Genomic DNA, 17058 nt, shown 5'->3' with positions numbered 1-17058 from the left:
GCAAGATCAATTCAAATTCTATTAAAGACTCACAAAATAAACACAAATATAGCTTTGTAGATATCATTGCAGATACTTTGATCAATGTTTCAGTATGAAACAAGCAGAGGAAGTGGGAGGAAATTCAACTGCGTGCGCATCAGAGCAGGCAAACTGAAAAAAAAGAAGCAGTTTTGATCAAACGTGTTATGAAGTATCTACGCTCTCCTGCTTGTGTGATTTTGCATGCAAATTCTTTAAGAATTCAGACGAACTGTGAAAGCTTCCTTTTTTTAAGAACGTTTTTATTTCACGAAGAAGAGTGTTCTGCATGCTGATAAAGTAGCCCATCTGAGGTAGGAACAAACATTCCTTTTCCTTTTTTCTAAACATTCTTTTACTAAGTTCCCTTTTCAGTCAAGTTTGAATTATCTCTTGTGTTTAGTTGCAAAAAGTTTGTATTTTTTCTCAAACACTTTGATGGAGGTTTTAAAATATTTCTAATTTGAAATCAGCTTTTACTTGGAGAAAAAAAGTTAAATATTTCACCGAAGCTTTAAGAGCCTTTTCAACTGTACTTCACATTTAGATATTTTGACAGATGCTGTGTTAAATTTTCTACTTCAATTCTAAAGTTTTTCCTTTGCGTTTATATAAAACAAAGTATATGTAGAGAGACATTCTCTTAATATTCATGTTGACGTGTTATGATTCTGCTTCAAATGCATGCAAATGAAGAACATGCAAGCAGCAGTTATTTTACAAAAAAAATCCACCTCTTTATCTACAAAAAAACCCTATTTAACTTTAATTGCATTTATATAATTACAACCAGTATACGCATCAGAAGGTAATGATTTTGAACCTTTTTTTATCCTTCATTTAAAATGAACACCTTAGCCGTTGTATCTTTCTAAATAAAATGTATTTCTTCATAATGCTTTAGAATGTCTCTAACATCAAGATCACAAGCCCCTTGGACCTAGGAAGTAACCTAATACGGAAGAAAGAAAGACACTCGGTGAAGCACGACAATGAACACTTTTTTTGTAAAGTGGGTGATATTTGTGACCCTGATAAATTGTACGTACACTTTTTTTTTTTTTACACATTGCACTTATATACTGACCATATAGTTTTGCTTATGGATTAAAGTTCCTTACTTGTCTTTTCTTTTTTTTTTTCTCCATAGCAGATTTTCATTATTGCCAAGAAATTAAATTCCATTTGATGAGCGATGCTCAAAATGCTACAGAGGGGTCCTGCATTGAAATTAAATGTACGCCAGAGACAGTTGCTCCCATAAGTACAGATGCTTTCTGGTTCTGGATGAAGGATGCAATTTGGATAGAGAAGGATTTTGTTGGGACCAACATTTTCAGCTCGAATGAAACAGAATATCCCGTCAGCCCAGAGTTTAAAAACAGAGTCAAGTATCTCAGCTCACCGACAAGTGGAAAGAGAGATTCATCACAAGTGTGCAACATATTGATCTGCGATCTGAAGAAAACAGACAGCGGACAATATAAGTTCAGATATATTTGGACAGACAGCGGACAATATACTGGGTGGGCCTTCAAATGGAGTACAGAGAATTTTAATCTAACTGTCGAGGGTAAGTTTAAGGAAAAAAAAAAAAAAAAAAACGAAACATTTTCAGGATGTACAGAGAAAATCCTATTGTGGTATTGTGATCAAATCGACCACATTAGTGAACTGAATAAAAACCATTATTTTAACTTTGAAAGAAAATAGAAATAATTTTAGAAAAAGTTACAAAAGGAAGATACCTTTCATTGGCTTAAATCTTGTTCCCAAGTGAGTTTTTTTTATTAAACTGGTTTAACATTTTAAAGTGGAAATTCAAACATTTTTGCTTTATCAGCAAAAAATAGTTGATTTTGTGATTAATTTAACTTTAAAAGTCCAAGGATGAGTTAGAGATCATTTCTACAAAGATATGGAGAAATCAACATATTTGAAGCTTTAAATCTGCCAACAGGATTTTGTGACAGTTTTGATAAAAAGCCACAGAGGACCAACATCAACTGATTTTAATGAATTCATGTGTTCATGTCATAAAAATCATGTCTTAAATATTATTTATATTAGCCACAATTTATCTTCAACTGTTTATTAATAAATGTATGTGTTTATTTCCAGAAAACCCATGCCTTATCACTTTTAGCCAACCACCAGCTGTGATGACAAATAATACAGTGACACTCACATGCTCTACATCCATTTCATGTAATTCTGACCCTCAAATTAACACTCTGGAGCAGGGGCCTTCACCAAAATGGTTACGTTTTCACAGCATTGCGAATGAAAGTGAAACAACCAAAAGCACCAACCTTAGCTTTACTGCCAGCTGGGAGGATGATGGGAGAGTGTTTTCATGCCAAACGTCAGAAAACAAGGACAAATATTTGAACCGGAGTGTGACCCTGACTGTAGAATGTAAGTCTCTGAAATATATTCTTGTGTCTTTTTTGACGTTGTTGAATGACTGCCGATTTAAGAAACCTGTTGAACTGTATGTATTTCAAGAAGTCCAAATAACTCCTTTCAAGCCACAACTCATTATGCTGGAGAGACTTGATATTTTTTTATAATAAACAATTCATACCAAATAAATCATGCCATCATGTGGAGGTACACTGCTGTTCCATTTAGCTAGAACAAGTTGTGTTTATCTACTTGATTTACTAAATTTATAGGTACTTGCTGACTTTTCTAATTGCTTTAAAGTTTTCAGAGTAAGGTTTCTATCTACCATTTGCGTGAGCAATAAGCGTTTGCTATGTGTGGACTGATTTTTCTTCTTGCCATGTCTTGGTTGAAACAGATTCTCCTAACAATGTACTTGCTAATATGAGCAACAAACCCGTAAAGGAAGGAGACAGTGTGACTCTCACGTGCTCTTCTAATGGAAGACCCAGTGTCACTTTCTCTTGGTTTAAAACTGACAATCATTTTGAATCAGCTAATCTCATTAAAAAAGGCAAACAGATTCAAGAAGATCAACTTCATTTTACATCAATTAATGAATCAGATAGTGGATCTTACTTCTGCCAAGCTCAGAACAACCATGGGACTAAACAGTCTAACAAATTACAAATTGAAGTGCTCTGTGAGTATTTTTTCATTTATATAAATCATTTTTTTCATGGCATTTTTATGTATAGTAAATACAATTGTAGTTTGTATACTAAGTAGTAAACATTTTATAATTATGTTTTTAAAGAAAATATGATATAAGAAAGTAAATATTTATATATTTTTTGCAAATTTGACATTTATTGGGGTTAGGTAAGGAGTGGCTGTAAAGGAAATAAAACAAATGAATATCTATTTTCTCTGTAGATCCACCTTCAGTTCATATCCAAGTAAAATATCTGAAAACAAGATACTACGCCGACATAACAGAAGGGGACAAGATTAAACTTGTTTGTTATGTGAAAAGAAGCAATCCACAACCAACTGAATTTACTTGGTATAAAGATAATTATGTTTGGAGTGGGAAAGAATATGTTTTCTCCAGTATCAAACCAGAAGACAGCGGCACTTACGAATGTATAGCCCAAAACAGTGTTGGTTCAGGAAGATCAAACCCTTTTCATCTTAACGTTCAATGTGAGTTTTACTCTTTCAATTGTACACTAATATGTTCTGTGAAACTCTATCTAAACATCTGAAAATCTGCCTTTTTTTGTGTATTTTTTTAAGACAAGCCACAAAGCAAGGTTTTTACCAGAGCCACAGATAAAGTGAAAGTGAACAGCTTACTTAAATTTACCTGTGACACCAAGGCAAACCCAGAGCCCTGGTTCTCCTGGTACCGTTATAAACAGTCCGACCCCACCAACTGGACACCACTGAATATTAAAAAGGATCTAACTTTAGAGAGAGTTCAAAGAACAGACGAAGGCTGTTACATATGCAATGCAAGCAACAGAGTTGGTAGAGGGGAATCCAGTCAACCCAAGTGCATTCAAGTACTTTGTAAGTAATTTTGTTTATTTATGAAATTGGGTCATATCCAACTTAATATAGAGCACAATACAGGATCATCTTTCTGTTGTTTTTTTCTCCACAGTTCCTCCCACCAACATGTATCTGTCTATGGTTTCTAAAGTTAAAGAAGGCCAGTCTGTAACAATCACCTGTAATGCTGAAAGCTTCCCTTTGTCAACATTTGAGTTGAAAAAATCTTTACCTGACCTTTCATCCTCAGAGTGTTTTTTTTCTCAGCCTGCTAATGATCAAAACTCTTTCACCCACACATTTAATGTAACTTCAACCCACGCAGGGTTGTACACCTGCATTGCATCAAACAGCGAAGGAAGCAACAGCAGCAACCAGAGGAAACTGGAGGTTGAATGTGAGTCATGTTGTGATGAACACTTTTCTGAATATCAAAGCCTTTTGGTTTACTTTAGAAGTATTTCTTGACTCTCAGATTAAAGAAAGTTGCTTTTTTTTTTAGTTTTTAACCAGTAAGGTATTCAAACCATACACGTGTATGCATTTAATTGTTCAAGAACCCAGATTCTCAAACTCTATTACAAGTATCACTAGTTGTACTTGTAGTGGTAATCAAGATCAATTTTGAAATGAGTCACATACAAGGTAGATGGTTAAGTTGTCCAAGCCCACTGATGGTTGCTCCATGCACAACTACTTAAATGAGAAATGTTATGAAGTATATATTGATAAATCACTTGCATCACTGCAGCAGATATCTGTGATGACTTTGTTCCTGCAGTTAGTGCTTGATTTTATCATGGAGCATGTTGGATTATAAGGCAGAGACTTACAAGAAACAACCACATTTCTTTAGTGGGATTTTGTTATCTGAAGACATTTTATCTAACTTTTTGACTTAAAATGTAAAAAATCAAATAAGAACTGAATGCACTATTAAACCGCATCCTTCTGCCTAACACAATAAAAATGGATAAGAACACTATTATTACTCTTTTTTGCCTTTTTGAAACACATGAAAATACAAATATCCAAGTTGTGTTGGAAAATGTTTGAGGTTGTAGTTTCTAAAAGAGAGATTTGTGTTCTCATATCTAAACATCTAAGTATATTTGACCCTCTCAATTTTTCTGTTTCTGACCCACATTCAGATGCTCCCAAAGATGTGAGAGTAGAACCTAAACCTGGAGAAAATGTGAAAGAAAATGAGTCATTCTCATTAACCTGCACTGCCCATTCCAATCCACTGATAACTCAGTTCAAGTGGATAAGAAGGAATAATAGTAAAAAGGACATTACTGTAAGCACAGAGAAGACCTTCACTGTACTTTCTTCTAAGCCCTCTGACAGTGGGCTTTACATCTGTGAAGTCCAAAATGTCATTGGAAGTGGGAAATCACAAGTGAAGATTAATATAAAGTGTGAGTATAAAGCAAAACACGAGTGTATATTTTAGTGCAAAAGGGAGATGAAACATGATGAACAATTGCTCATTGATTTTATCCCTCCTTCATCCATTTAGCCCATTTACTCATTTTCGTATGCTAAAAAAAACCTGTGGTTCTCTTATTAAATCTTGCTGCTTAGATGCACCAAAATGGACGACAATCATTAAAGGAGAAGAGCAACAGCACCTAGGGGGACGACGTTCTGTGACACTTAGCTGCAGCAGTTACTCCTATCCTCCTGCTACTTATATCTGGTACAATAAGACAGATAATACACAGATTTCTCGCAAGCAGAACTTAACGGTGTACTCCCATCAAGCAGGGGAGTACTACTGCACTGCCAAAAATGAGATCGGTCAGATCAAGTCGGATTCAGTCAGCCTGTTTGATGGTAAGTAATATTTGAAGGGTACAATCCTTCGTGCTCATTGCTTTTTTCTTTAAGACAGTACAAAACTACGGAAATCATTTTCAGTTATCTGAAATCTGTTTGAAGCTAATGCTCTGTCTCTTGCAACCACAGACACATTTATGAAGATTATGAAGGTTGTTGGCTGGCTTTGCTTGATCTTGCTCATCATAGGCCTAATTTTGTTGTACAGGTAAAAAAAAAGACGTCAAAGTATATTTTTAATTAAAATGTACACAAGTAGTAAGAATATATGAATGTAACTGTTTTCAGGCACAGGATGAATAAAGCAAATCGACAAAGGACAACAAATAGATGGTCCTGCTGTCATTTTTTGCTGATAATTCAGGTATTTTTATATTTCTGCTGAAATATTTTAAGCTATACAGAAACACTTGTATTCTATGTTTGTGTGCATGTATTAACAGAGGTTGTTGTGGAAGTTCTGCTAGTGAATATTTTTATTTTTCCAAAGGACCCACTTATTTAACTTTAAAAGAGAATAAAAATGATAAACACCCAGCAGATATCTCAGACTAACAATGAAAAGAAAACATATATAAAGTGTATATTGTGGAGTACAAGTGATATATTTGCCTTCATTGATGCCACAGGAGTTTGTCCTGTCTGTCTCTGTGTTGCCCTGCGACAGACTGGCGACCTGGTGCCTATCTCCAGGAACGTTCGCTGGAGATAGGCACCAGCACCCCTCCCGACCTCACTAGGGACAAGGGTGTATAGAAAATGGATGGATGGATGGATGGATGATGCCACAGGATCTGCCTGTGCTTAGTGCTGCAGTTCATCATACACAAAATGATGGCCCAGAAACTAACACTTGATATTCACTGAAAAAAGCAATAGTTACAGGCATCTATTTGTGGTCAGATGTAGAAGTAGTGACAAACCCCTCCGATCCCACTTCTATTGTCTTTTCAGGGTTTCTGTAGCTTGTGCAAAAGGCCTGGAAGGAGAAATGCAAGAAATGAGAATATCTTAACCAATACCTCTAGAAGCAGAGATGACTTATTGCCACAGCAAAACTGCCGTCCAAAGGCTCAGCATCAGCAGCCTCGTCCAGACGTCACGTAAGTGAGCAGCCTCACGCTGTCTCCACACAGAACAACAGACATTGTGTTTTACAGAGACACAGCTGTTTCTCCTCTTTGAGAAAAGAATCTGTTTATGATCACACAGATACAGAATACATGGAACAACAAGTGTCTTCCAGTAAAATAAACAGACAGTCAACATGTGATTCTTTTTTCCTTATTCTTGTTCTGCAGGTCTACTTCACATCATGTTAACGTTGTTTATTCTACAGTCAATGTGCCATATGGAAAACAAGTGAGTTAAGTTAACTTCTAGCAGAGAACTAAAATATTTTCAGCGAATAACTAGATAAAGCTAATTTCAAATTTAAATTTCAAATAAATATAATTTTTAGCTCCAACAAATATGCATTAATAAATTATTTTTATGTGGCAAGATTACACATTTCTAATGACTGTAACCTCTTCAAAGTGGAAAGATCAGAAAAATGTAGATTTACACAAACATTGGTGAAGGGAAATGTTTTTGGGGTAATTTTATGTAATTTTCAACTGAACAGAAGATTTCTATTGCTAGCAAATCTAGTGTTAGAGTTTATTTGATTCTTGAGGCCTACTTTCATTTTAAAACAAGTCTTAATCTGTGTGAAGGAACTTAGCAGATTTGCATTACATCCAAGTGTATGATGCCAGTAAAACTGCTGCTTGTGTGCTGTAGATGTGTCCTCGCTGTTCGTCTGGTCAATAGTATTTGTAAAAACAGTAATTATTCACTAATCTGCAGCATAGAATAATGAATCAACTTACTGCCTCTGTTTTACTGTATGAATGAACTCATTCAATTTCCACTACAGTCACCACTGCCTTCTGTCTGCATGTGTTCAGGCTCCATCTGCACAAAGGCCTGGAGGAAGCCAGAAAAAATGTACAGAGGATGACTCTCTCAATTACGCTTCTCTACACTTTCAGAAAAAGAAGTGAGCAAAAGTATTTTTTAGTTTTCATTTTTTGTAAATGAATATATAAATATACAAACTTGTAATGATGTGGGGTTTTTTTTAGGAAAGAAGAAGTAGAGTCTGTCTATTCACAAGTGTCAAACCCATGCAAACAGGTCAGCAATCTCTTCGCACGTGAAATAACTACATTGCAGAACAAATATGTGGAAAAGTTCTGTTTCTGGTGATCATGAAACCCAACTACTGTTCAATTCTAAAATGTTTCTGTCTTTGTTTTAGCAAGCACAGGAAAAACTGGAAGACTATGAGAACATCAACATGGTATCACCAATCAAAGTTCCATATAATTTTGACGATGACTCAGAGACCAGTGATGAAGAGGAGGTCAACTATACTCAGGTGGACATTATTCCAAAACCTCCCGGCCAGACAGACTCAACAGACTCCAGCACCTCTGAGGATGAGACTCAGTACTCTGACGTCAAACTGTGATTCAATACACTCTTTAAGATCCCACTGGGAGCTGTAAACCATCATATTTTTTAAAAGATATGCAAATATTCAGTTCACAGATTCAATTTGTGTGCAATAACAAAGTATTAGAAGAGATAAGGAAGTGAATAGCATTCCATTTGTAATAAACATGTATAGTGTCAGAAAATAAACCCTTTACTTATTTCTTCTGTTCTGTTTGTCACACAGATTTACGGTTACTGAAGAAAAAAAACCAAGTAAATAGATAAAAGAATAAGTCAAATTATTATTTGACTTATTAAAGAAAAAAAACTATCAAAACCAAGCTTACCCTATGTGAAAACAGGAAGTCACATTTTTCAACTGTGAATGAGCTGTAAATGTACAAAACAAGGTCTTAAGATGTGACCTGCAGATTGAAAATATTTTTAATAGAATATTACTGACTATATGAATGTAACTAAAAGATTAAAAAAGTAGCCTAAAAATGAACATAAAACCAACAGGCAAAACTGGCGGTGATAGTGTACAAGTCTTGGCCAGATTTGATGCTTCAGAATACGGAGAACGAATCTGTAAGGTGGCAAATACTTTTTCATAATATATGTATAGGTTGAGCTTTAGCAAATATTTAATTCTGTATACAAGAAGCTAAAAACTGAGACTGCTATTTATGTTTTAAAGCTATGCAATATTTACAATGATGAGGCTTGTATCTCATGTATGCAAACTGAAAAAAATGTTGCATTGTATGTTTATGTTTTATGCAGACTCTTTACACTGTATAGAACATTTTATTTAGCTGCACATGTAAATTTAATAAAAACCCATACAACGTTTTGAAAAATGTTTATCAGATCTCTCTTTGTTGCTTTTATTTCGGACAGGAGTTTTAATAAAGAGACAAAATTATTAGTTATTAGTAAAGTATAGCATTAAGCAAACAGTTGCTTTACAAATATGACTTATTATTGTTAGTCATGGTTGTTATAGTTTTCTAACATCATTGTAAGGTTAAATATTCAGAATCAACTCATTCAGAATCATGTTGAACTAAAACTAAAGTCCAGGATCTTGTTCTCTGCTACAAATCTACTTAAAATTAAGCAGTGACCATTTCACTGACCTCCTCTGTAAGATCATAATCCCCTTTTCCTTGTCCCAAAGAAGTGTCTGAGAAATGTCCGTGCTGTTTTGTATCTGCACCATCACTTTCTCTGCACCGGATGCGGATCTCAGCATACTCAGCTGTCTTTGACTCCAGTCCTCTGATAGCACCATCTCCAAGCTCACCTTCTGATCTGGCCTGCAGTTTAGCAAAATCCACATTGACATAGTTAAGGTGCTCTTCCGTGTCTCCTTCCACCTCTTTCACTGCAGCTTTGTCTTCTGGGGAAGAACTGACCTACAAAAAGACCAGAGTACAATAAATGGAAGTGAAATCACTTGCATTTATTTCAGGAAGTCTGGGAGTATGAAGACTCGCAATAAAATGTTCTATTGCATCACAGAGTTAGTTTATGCATTGATGCCTTCTGGTTTTACATGTAACCAAATGCATAAGTCGTGTGATTCTGCAAAAAACTAGACTCACCACATTGGTGACTAAACATTCTTCTGTTTTCATCAATTCCTTTTTGAGTGAAAAGCTGTCTTTTCTTCTCCTACAACGAAAGAAAAATCCTGATTATGGGAGAAGTAAGAAGAAATTTATTGAAACTGACTCAGTATATATAAAGCATGCCCAAAATGTATTTTTACAGAGTGTTATGAAGCTTACATTATCTGGATGTACTTGACAAAAATGTATTGACATATGTATCAATTTTACACCTGTTGCCTCTTTTGGTCAAAAAGAAAACACTTTCATAGAAAACATTTTCAGACAGTTACATGCATCTACAAAGTTGGTCATATCTCAGGTCAATAATGATAAAGCTGCCGTCACAGTTCTCTATCATTAATTTCTTGGAAATTAAATACTTTATTTCATATGTGTAGAAAAGCAACTAGGAGGGTAATATGAATAGCACAAAACAAACAAATGTGTAAGAATGGGTAAAACATTGCCATATTTGTGACAATAGTCTTTAAATGAACACGTCCCTCATTTATCATAACTATGTTATGATAGTTCTGTTAATTTGAATCATTTCACAAGTGCTAGCTGAATTATTTATCTTTTTACCTGCAAAATAAAATCAGCAGTGGGATACAAATCATCATCATCCCTAGTGCTCCAGCTGCTGATCCGATTAGCAGAGATACAACGTCAACGCCTGAAAATCCAAAACAAACCACATTAGATGACAAACAAAACAGATAAATGACGTATCAAAGAAATAAATGCAGAATCTTGAAGTATCCCACCCAGCTGAGTTTCACTGGAGGAAACATTATAAGCCAGACTGTCTGAGCCCAGTGAGTTCCTGCTGATGCACACTAAAGTGGGCATGTCTGCATTCATATGGTACAGAGTGATGACACTCCTCATGGTCCCATGTCCCATGATTATCTCCCGTACTGGGATGTCAGCTGAGTGGTTGACAGGTTCTCCAGCCAGTTCCCAAACCAGGGAAGGAAGCGGGTTACCCTGACTGTTGCAGGAGCATCTTAACTGGGATAATATTCTAACACAGCGGGAAGACGGTAGGATCTCTGGAGAATCTGAAAACAAGGATGATAAGATATGATTTGCTGGAGAAAATTCTGGGAAAATTAGAAATATTTTATGGATATCAACCTTACATAGGACATCAACAGTGACAAGTTCTGAGTATTGCGATCCATGAATATTTAGTGCTTCACAGTAATATAGATCTTCTGAGAGTTTGGTCACATTGAAGGTGAAATCCCGCTCTGATCCCACAACTTCCTTTTCTCTTCCAGCAGCTCGGAACCAGGTAACGTTAGCTACTGCTGGATTGGCAACGCTGGAGCAGGTCAGAGTCACAGAGCCGCCATCAGGAACCGGACCAGAGGGGTCAGCAGACACCGTGGTGTTTTTAGGGGAATCTGAAAGAAATCAGTTGATTTTATTTTGATGGTACTGCATTGCTTTCTTATGGAAAATGTAGATTCAATTTAGTTGGAAAATTAAATTTCGAGTTTGCCTTGGTGATTGCAAATCACTTTCAAAATCTTTTACTTGATAATTCCTTCTTCCTAATTGAAAAGGTACATAGAAGTACATCTAAAAATGACTTCCAAATATATCAAATATATTTCTACCATTTTTCCATGCAAATGAAGTGGAATAATTTGGTATTGTATGTGTTTCTTACATAAAATTAAGATATTACAATCCATAGTGTAATATCAAGAAAGGAAAATAAAAACATCCTAATTAGGGGACCAACCAAATAAAACATTTCCACATAAGTCTGAACACTTGCACATGTGCACAACAGAGTCAGTCAGACACAGTGAGGGTTCTGAGGTCGTCACGCAACATGACAATGTGTCACTGTCCATGATCCAGACTTTTGTTGTGAACAAGTCTTGGCTCTACTTCATGTTTGGGTTTTCACAGCTGGACATACAGTAGAGCCATAATCCACACAATGTACTGCTCTGTTTTTTGTTAGGACTGTAGCTCAACATTTTTTCTTAGTTGCACAAACTCACACTGAACATCCAGCTGAGTCTTTGCGGAAACTTCTTCTCCCAGATCATTTTTTGCAGAGCAGCGATAGCCACCGCTATGGCTGGGAACGACATTGTCTAAAACCAAGACCGGTCCGGTCCCTTGATCCACTTCACCATCTCTGTACCAGGTGTAATTAGTCACTGGAGGGTTTGAATGGCTTCTACATATTAGAGACACAGAGCTGCCCTCTACGACTGGACCGGATGGTTCAACAAGAACTGTTGTGTCCTTTGGAGAAACTGCAAATACAAACAAGTATCAGTCAGTTTTGTTTTAGGCTGCAGGAATACTATGTTGTGTCTGTATGTGTTTCACTCTGACTTACACTGCACATCTATGGAAGCGATGGAAGAGTTCTGGCTTCCATATCCATTATCGGCTTGACAGAAAAACCGCCGGTCAACTTCTGTAGCTGTGGTGGAAAGTTTGTTCTTAAATCCAACCGCTTCCACTTGCTCGCCATTAACTTTGTACCAAGTGTAGTTGTCCACCTCTGGATTTGAGTTGGTGCTGCAGGTCAAAATCACCAAACTGCCCTCCAATACTGGACCAGAACCACTGACTGATGTGTTGTATGGAGGGTCTGGAAGAAAGTGAGAAATATGAAATACAAATCTAGTACATATACATGTTGATTAGGTGTTTTTGATAATAGCAACTATTCCTCTTTTTACATCCCTATACCAACACATTATTAAAAAGCTCCTTTTTGTTTTCAAAGCTGAAGCAAATGTGTCAATCTCAAAATGTATTTTAAAGGATCTTTATCATGAATTACTTCGCTGAGGTCTGACCACTATTATGTCTAAGATTTGAAACTAGAGATGATCCAATAAATTTGTGATCCATTATCCACACAGAAACAGCTTTTTAATCAAGACCATCAGGTATCAACTTCAGCATCATCAGCCACCTATGGTAAGCAGCAATATTTTCTTATGGTACCGCGCACACACACATTAATGTGACATGCAAACAAGCAACAAAAAACTTGTTCAGGACAGGTACCAAACTGACAGGAGACTTTGCGCCCCTTGAGAAGAATGCAATATCCACCTCATTAAAAAAGCATGACTGTCAGTATCTTCTATTTAGATAAAACCATAAATTGAATAATTAAAGGCAATTTAAACTAAAACTTTCAGCATATAATTTTTACTAGTGTTTTTTTCAAACTGTAATCCTTTTCCAAAAAGTTGTCAAATGTGTCACTCTACTCTCCAAAGCTGCAGACAAAAAAATTGCTACAATTGATTGTAAAACTTGACCATTGCATATGTAAAAGAATGACAAAATAGCTCCTTGATTGGGTTATTATTACTACTTTTATAAACCCAATTCACTCTAAATTATATTTTCAACTAAAGAAAAATAAAACTGTTAACAAATGGATAAATCAGCTGTGATTTGACAGGTCTTTCAAATGATGTTTGTTTTTTTTACTGCAAAATGAACTCGAGATTTTTAAACAACTTTTCTCACTCTGTAATGTCACGTTTTATATATGACTTCAGACTTATAAACTGATAAAATATTTCTAAATAAATTGCAGTCAAAACCAGAAATATACTCACAAAAAACCTGTATAGTCAAACTTCTTTCATAAACAAGGTCACTGTACCCAGCTTGTCTGTTGTATGCAGCACTGCAGGAAACCTTCTGTCCATGGTGGAGGTAAGAAACATTAAAGTTCATGACAGAGTTTAAAGATTTTGCTTCCATATTCTCCTCGATGTCCCCTAAACTAGGTGACCATGTCACAAGTGGAGGAAGAGTAGGACAGGGGACAACAGCTGAACAACTCAAGGAAACTGCAGTGCCTTCTTCAACTTCCAGCCTAGGGGGAGTTATGGTAGGCTGGGGGAGTGTATCTGAAAAGTAAAACAATAAGGAAAAGCTGTGGGTCATAAACAAAAAAATATAGCTTTTCATGGTTAAGCCTCTACTGAACAGACCTTTAGTGGTGATGCGAACACTTTTTCTAAAGTTAAACTTCAGTGAGTTGTCACACTGCAGTCTGAAGTAATAGTTGTCATAATGGTTAGATGGCAGGTTGGTGAAGATGGTGGTGCAGTCTTTGTCACGCAGAATCCCAGTCAGCTTTCCCTGTAGGAGATTTAAGCTCACACTCGCTCCAGTCAGGCTGGAATCAAACACCTGCGTTTGGCTCCAGCTGCCTCTCTTCCATATGGCTTTACATGAGTGGTCCAGGTGTTGATCCCATTCAGAAGGCAAGCTGAAAGTGCAGGGGATGATCACACAGGATCCACTCAGCCCCTCTACAGTCTGAGGCATGAAGACTGACCACTGCTGGCAAAAGATGCCTGAGGAAAAACAATGAGTTCATCAACATAGGTTCAACAACTGCAAGGTTTCCACAAAAGCAGATTTTTATTAAAAACTTATAACATGAAAAATCTTACCTTGAAATGAAAAATATATGAACAAAAGTTTTACAATGAACATCATTGATTTTGTTCACGTTATTGAACCTAGAATAAAGTAGTGGACAGAAAAGAATCAAATTAAAAGATTAATCTTAATTTTTTATTATTAATTTCCAAGTAACTGAAATAAAAGTAAGGATCAGTTATAAACATCTGAAGCATTATTAATACAGATATTTATATCAAAGCATTGCAATAATAATAATAATACCAATGTTACATTATTCTGTTTATTCTAGTCTAATAATTGTCTTTCATAGGGAGTCATACCAAACTTTGCTTTACAAAATAATCAAAATAACAACCTGAGTAAGCAATAAAGTTTGATTTGGCAGAATTGTGTTTACTTTGCTAGAATCTGCCCACAGACATTACAAAAATGGTTCTCTTATAATTTAATTAAAAATAAATAAATAAATACAAAAACATTCAGTAAAATACTATGTTAAATCCAAACTTAACTTTGGTGATATTTAGCAAAGTTTTTCTATAAAACAACAGAAGAGAATAAAATTATTTCACTTTACTACTGAGTTCAAAAAAAGACTGGACTAGTTTATATGTATTTAATGGAATCTAATATTGAAACAAATTCAGAGATTTACCAGAATTGACTTTGCAGTGTTTCCAGTTCAGCGAGTGAGTCTTGCCAGTCTCCTTGCGTGTCTGTCTGGACGAGACATGCAGCTGTGCTACTGGACACTGGCAACCAGAAAACAACAGGGTTTTGATACAGAGTCCACTGGCTGACACATTTCCTTCAAAGCTGATTTTTTTTTCCCCTCAGCAAAACATAAATCTGACATAATATTATCAGCAGTGAGAGAAAGTAGAATGAATGAACCGCACCCAAAAAGAAACTGTAGGACAGATAAACCTTAAAAATTACGCTGAAGCAGAGCAGTTAAAATCCAACATTGACACAATGGAAATTTAATCACTAAAACTTATATTTCAGCAAGACACTAATGTACAATAATGGTCAATAAATTAGGATTTGCCTTCAGATGGAGTTAATTTGTCAAATTAAAAGTCCTTTTTGAAAATAATCTGTAATCTAGCATTAAACATGCTTTTCGTCAAGCCAACATTTCCGCTTAAAATATGTTTTTTTAATTGATGTAACATTCTCATCTTAAATGGCATATAATTAGCTGTAAGTGAAACAGAAGCAACAGTTTGAAAACAGTCTGTGAAATTAATTTATATAATCTGTTTCAATTAGTGAGTAGAAGTACTTAAATAAATTACATTTTCATCTTCATTGGTATGACTATACTGCAGACTTACAAAATGAATATATTTCACAAAGAGAAAGTATGTTAAATACCTTTAAATGTGTGAGCAGCAATCGTCAGACAAGATGGGTTCAAAGGAAATACAAACACAAAGAGGAACATTTCAAAAGCTTGCATGATTGAGGTCAAAAGATTTAAATTTACGTCAGCAAGAATCTTAAGAGAAAAAAAACAACAACAGGAAATTGCTTAACGAAAATGATTTCTTAACGTGTGCAGTGAACTGAGGAAGTTCTCAAACGATCAGGAGTTTCACAATTAATCAACAAATGTACCTTGATATTTTACACTCAATTTATCGCCAGCAGAAATATGTGGATTTAGTTAGAAAAACTCACTTCTGTCTACATATGGCTTTATTAATAATTTTGCATGTCACAGTGAAAGCTTAAACATGAAAAAGACAACTGCCTGTTGACAGAAGTGTCAGGTCCCATTTAGGTAGGCATACTGTAGTTTTGGTTAAACTATGTTTGGATGTACAAGCTTCTTCTAAATGTGACTGTCCAATAAAATTGGTTGTCTGTATAAATGTGTGTGAACTAGTGTGTCCCAGTATGGAGGGAGAGTTAGAAAAAAAAAGAAAGAAAATAATCTAGGGCAGTCTTGAGTGATGGCTCAAAATGATTGATTGTCAGAGTCAAGGGTTTATCAAACATGCATTAAAGAGTCAAAGTAACACTCCAGGTATGTGTTGATGAGGGAACAACATTACAACACGATATAAAGCTAAAAAAGTAAATTTTACATAATACCCCCCTTTAATCTACTGGTAAGTATTCACAAGACATTCAGATGGGTCAGATTTTGTCATTAAAAAAAAACAAAAAAAAACAAAAACATAAGAGCACAGATTCTGCCTTGTTTCAATACATCAGGCCGCATGAAATGGCCTGATGTATTGGCACAAGTACACAATGTGCCAATGTGTACTTGGCACATTTGGACTCCTGTGTCCCAATAGAGTTGGTTAAATGCCACAGCCTATAAACAGCATCAATACAGTATTGATGTTTGAGTATCAATACTCAATGATACAATGATATGACATGGCAGGATCATATTGATATCATCATTATTGATGATACTGCCTGAGTATTGATGCTGACCATGTCCATCCTTTAATGATCACAGGATGTGCACTGTCGATTCCACCGTCCCCAGATCCTATTAAGGCATATCTATGAAGTTCCCAGTAAGAGTATATTCTCCTGTGACCTTTAGCATACCTCATATGGGTAATGGACTGCTATCAGCCATGTCCCTGTGGAAGTGTTACAGGTGCATTCATGTTAAGATGCAATCAAATAGAAAAAAAAACATTGAAGAAAAGGTATCTTCAATTACTTTTCATAA

At 35.6% G+C, this 17058-nt stretch overlaps 2 protein-coding genes across 3 annotated transcripts; one reads left to right on the top strand and one right to left on the bottom strand.

The window, feature by feature from the left end:
* Positions 1-175: 175 nt before the first annotated feature.
* LOC116716802 (B-cell receptor CD22) lies at positions 176-8512 on the top strand. 2 transcript variants are annotated; one of them, XM_032557652.1, is made up of 17 exons: positions 176-335; positions 926-1062; positions 1175-1594; positions 2143-2439; positions 2828-3112; positions 3346-3615; positions 3709-3984; positions 4079-4363; positions 5118-5387; positions 5554-5805; positions 5938-6016; positions 6097-6172; positions 6763-6911; positions 7110-7170; positions 7761-7852; positions 7938-7989; positions 8114-8512. In XM_032557652.1, the coding sequence occupies exons 2-17, from the start codon at positions 1014-1016 to the stop codon at positions 8324-8326; spliced, it is 3126 nt and encodes a 1041-aa protein (XP_032413543.1). In that variant the 5' UTR covers positions 176-335; positions 926-1013; the 3' UTR covers positions 8327-8512. The 2 variants fall into 2 exon arrangements, with proteins under 2 accessions (XP_032413543.1, XP_032413542.1); XM_032557651.1 differs by having other exon boundaries at positions 1172-1594.
* Positions 8513-9155: 643 nt separating this feature from the next.
* Positions 9156-17024, bottom strand: LOC116716806 (sialic acid-binding Ig-like lectin 10). The gene is made up of 12 exons (XM_032557666.1): positions 15735-17024; positions 15010-15106; positions 14381-14449; positions 13913-14281; positions 13532-13828; positions 12283-12540; positions 11936-12196; positions 11057-11323; positions 10679-10975; positions 10497-10587; positions 9903-9972; positions 9156-9713 (listed from the first exon to the last, which is right to left on the bottom strand). The coding sequence occupies exons 3-12, from the start codon at positions 14424-14426 to the stop codon at positions 9411-9413; spliced, it is 2259 nt and encodes a 752-aa protein (XP_032413557.1). The 5' UTR covers positions 14427-14449; positions 15010-15106; positions 15735-17024; the 3' UTR covers positions 9156-9410.
* Positions 17025-17058: the final 34 nt, after the last annotated feature.

The sequence above is a fragment of the Xiphophorus hellerii genome, chromosome 3 (assembly GCF_003331165.1).
Source record: "Xiphophorus hellerii strain 12219 chromosome 3, Xiphophorus_hellerii-4.1, whole genome shotgun sequence".
NCBI lineage: Eukaryota > Metazoa > Chordata > Actinopteri > Cyprinodontiformes > Poeciliidae > Xiphophorus > Xiphophorus hellerii.
Note: the sequence above shows the minus strand (reverse complement) of the source record. Positions and strands in the feature narration are given on the sequence as shown.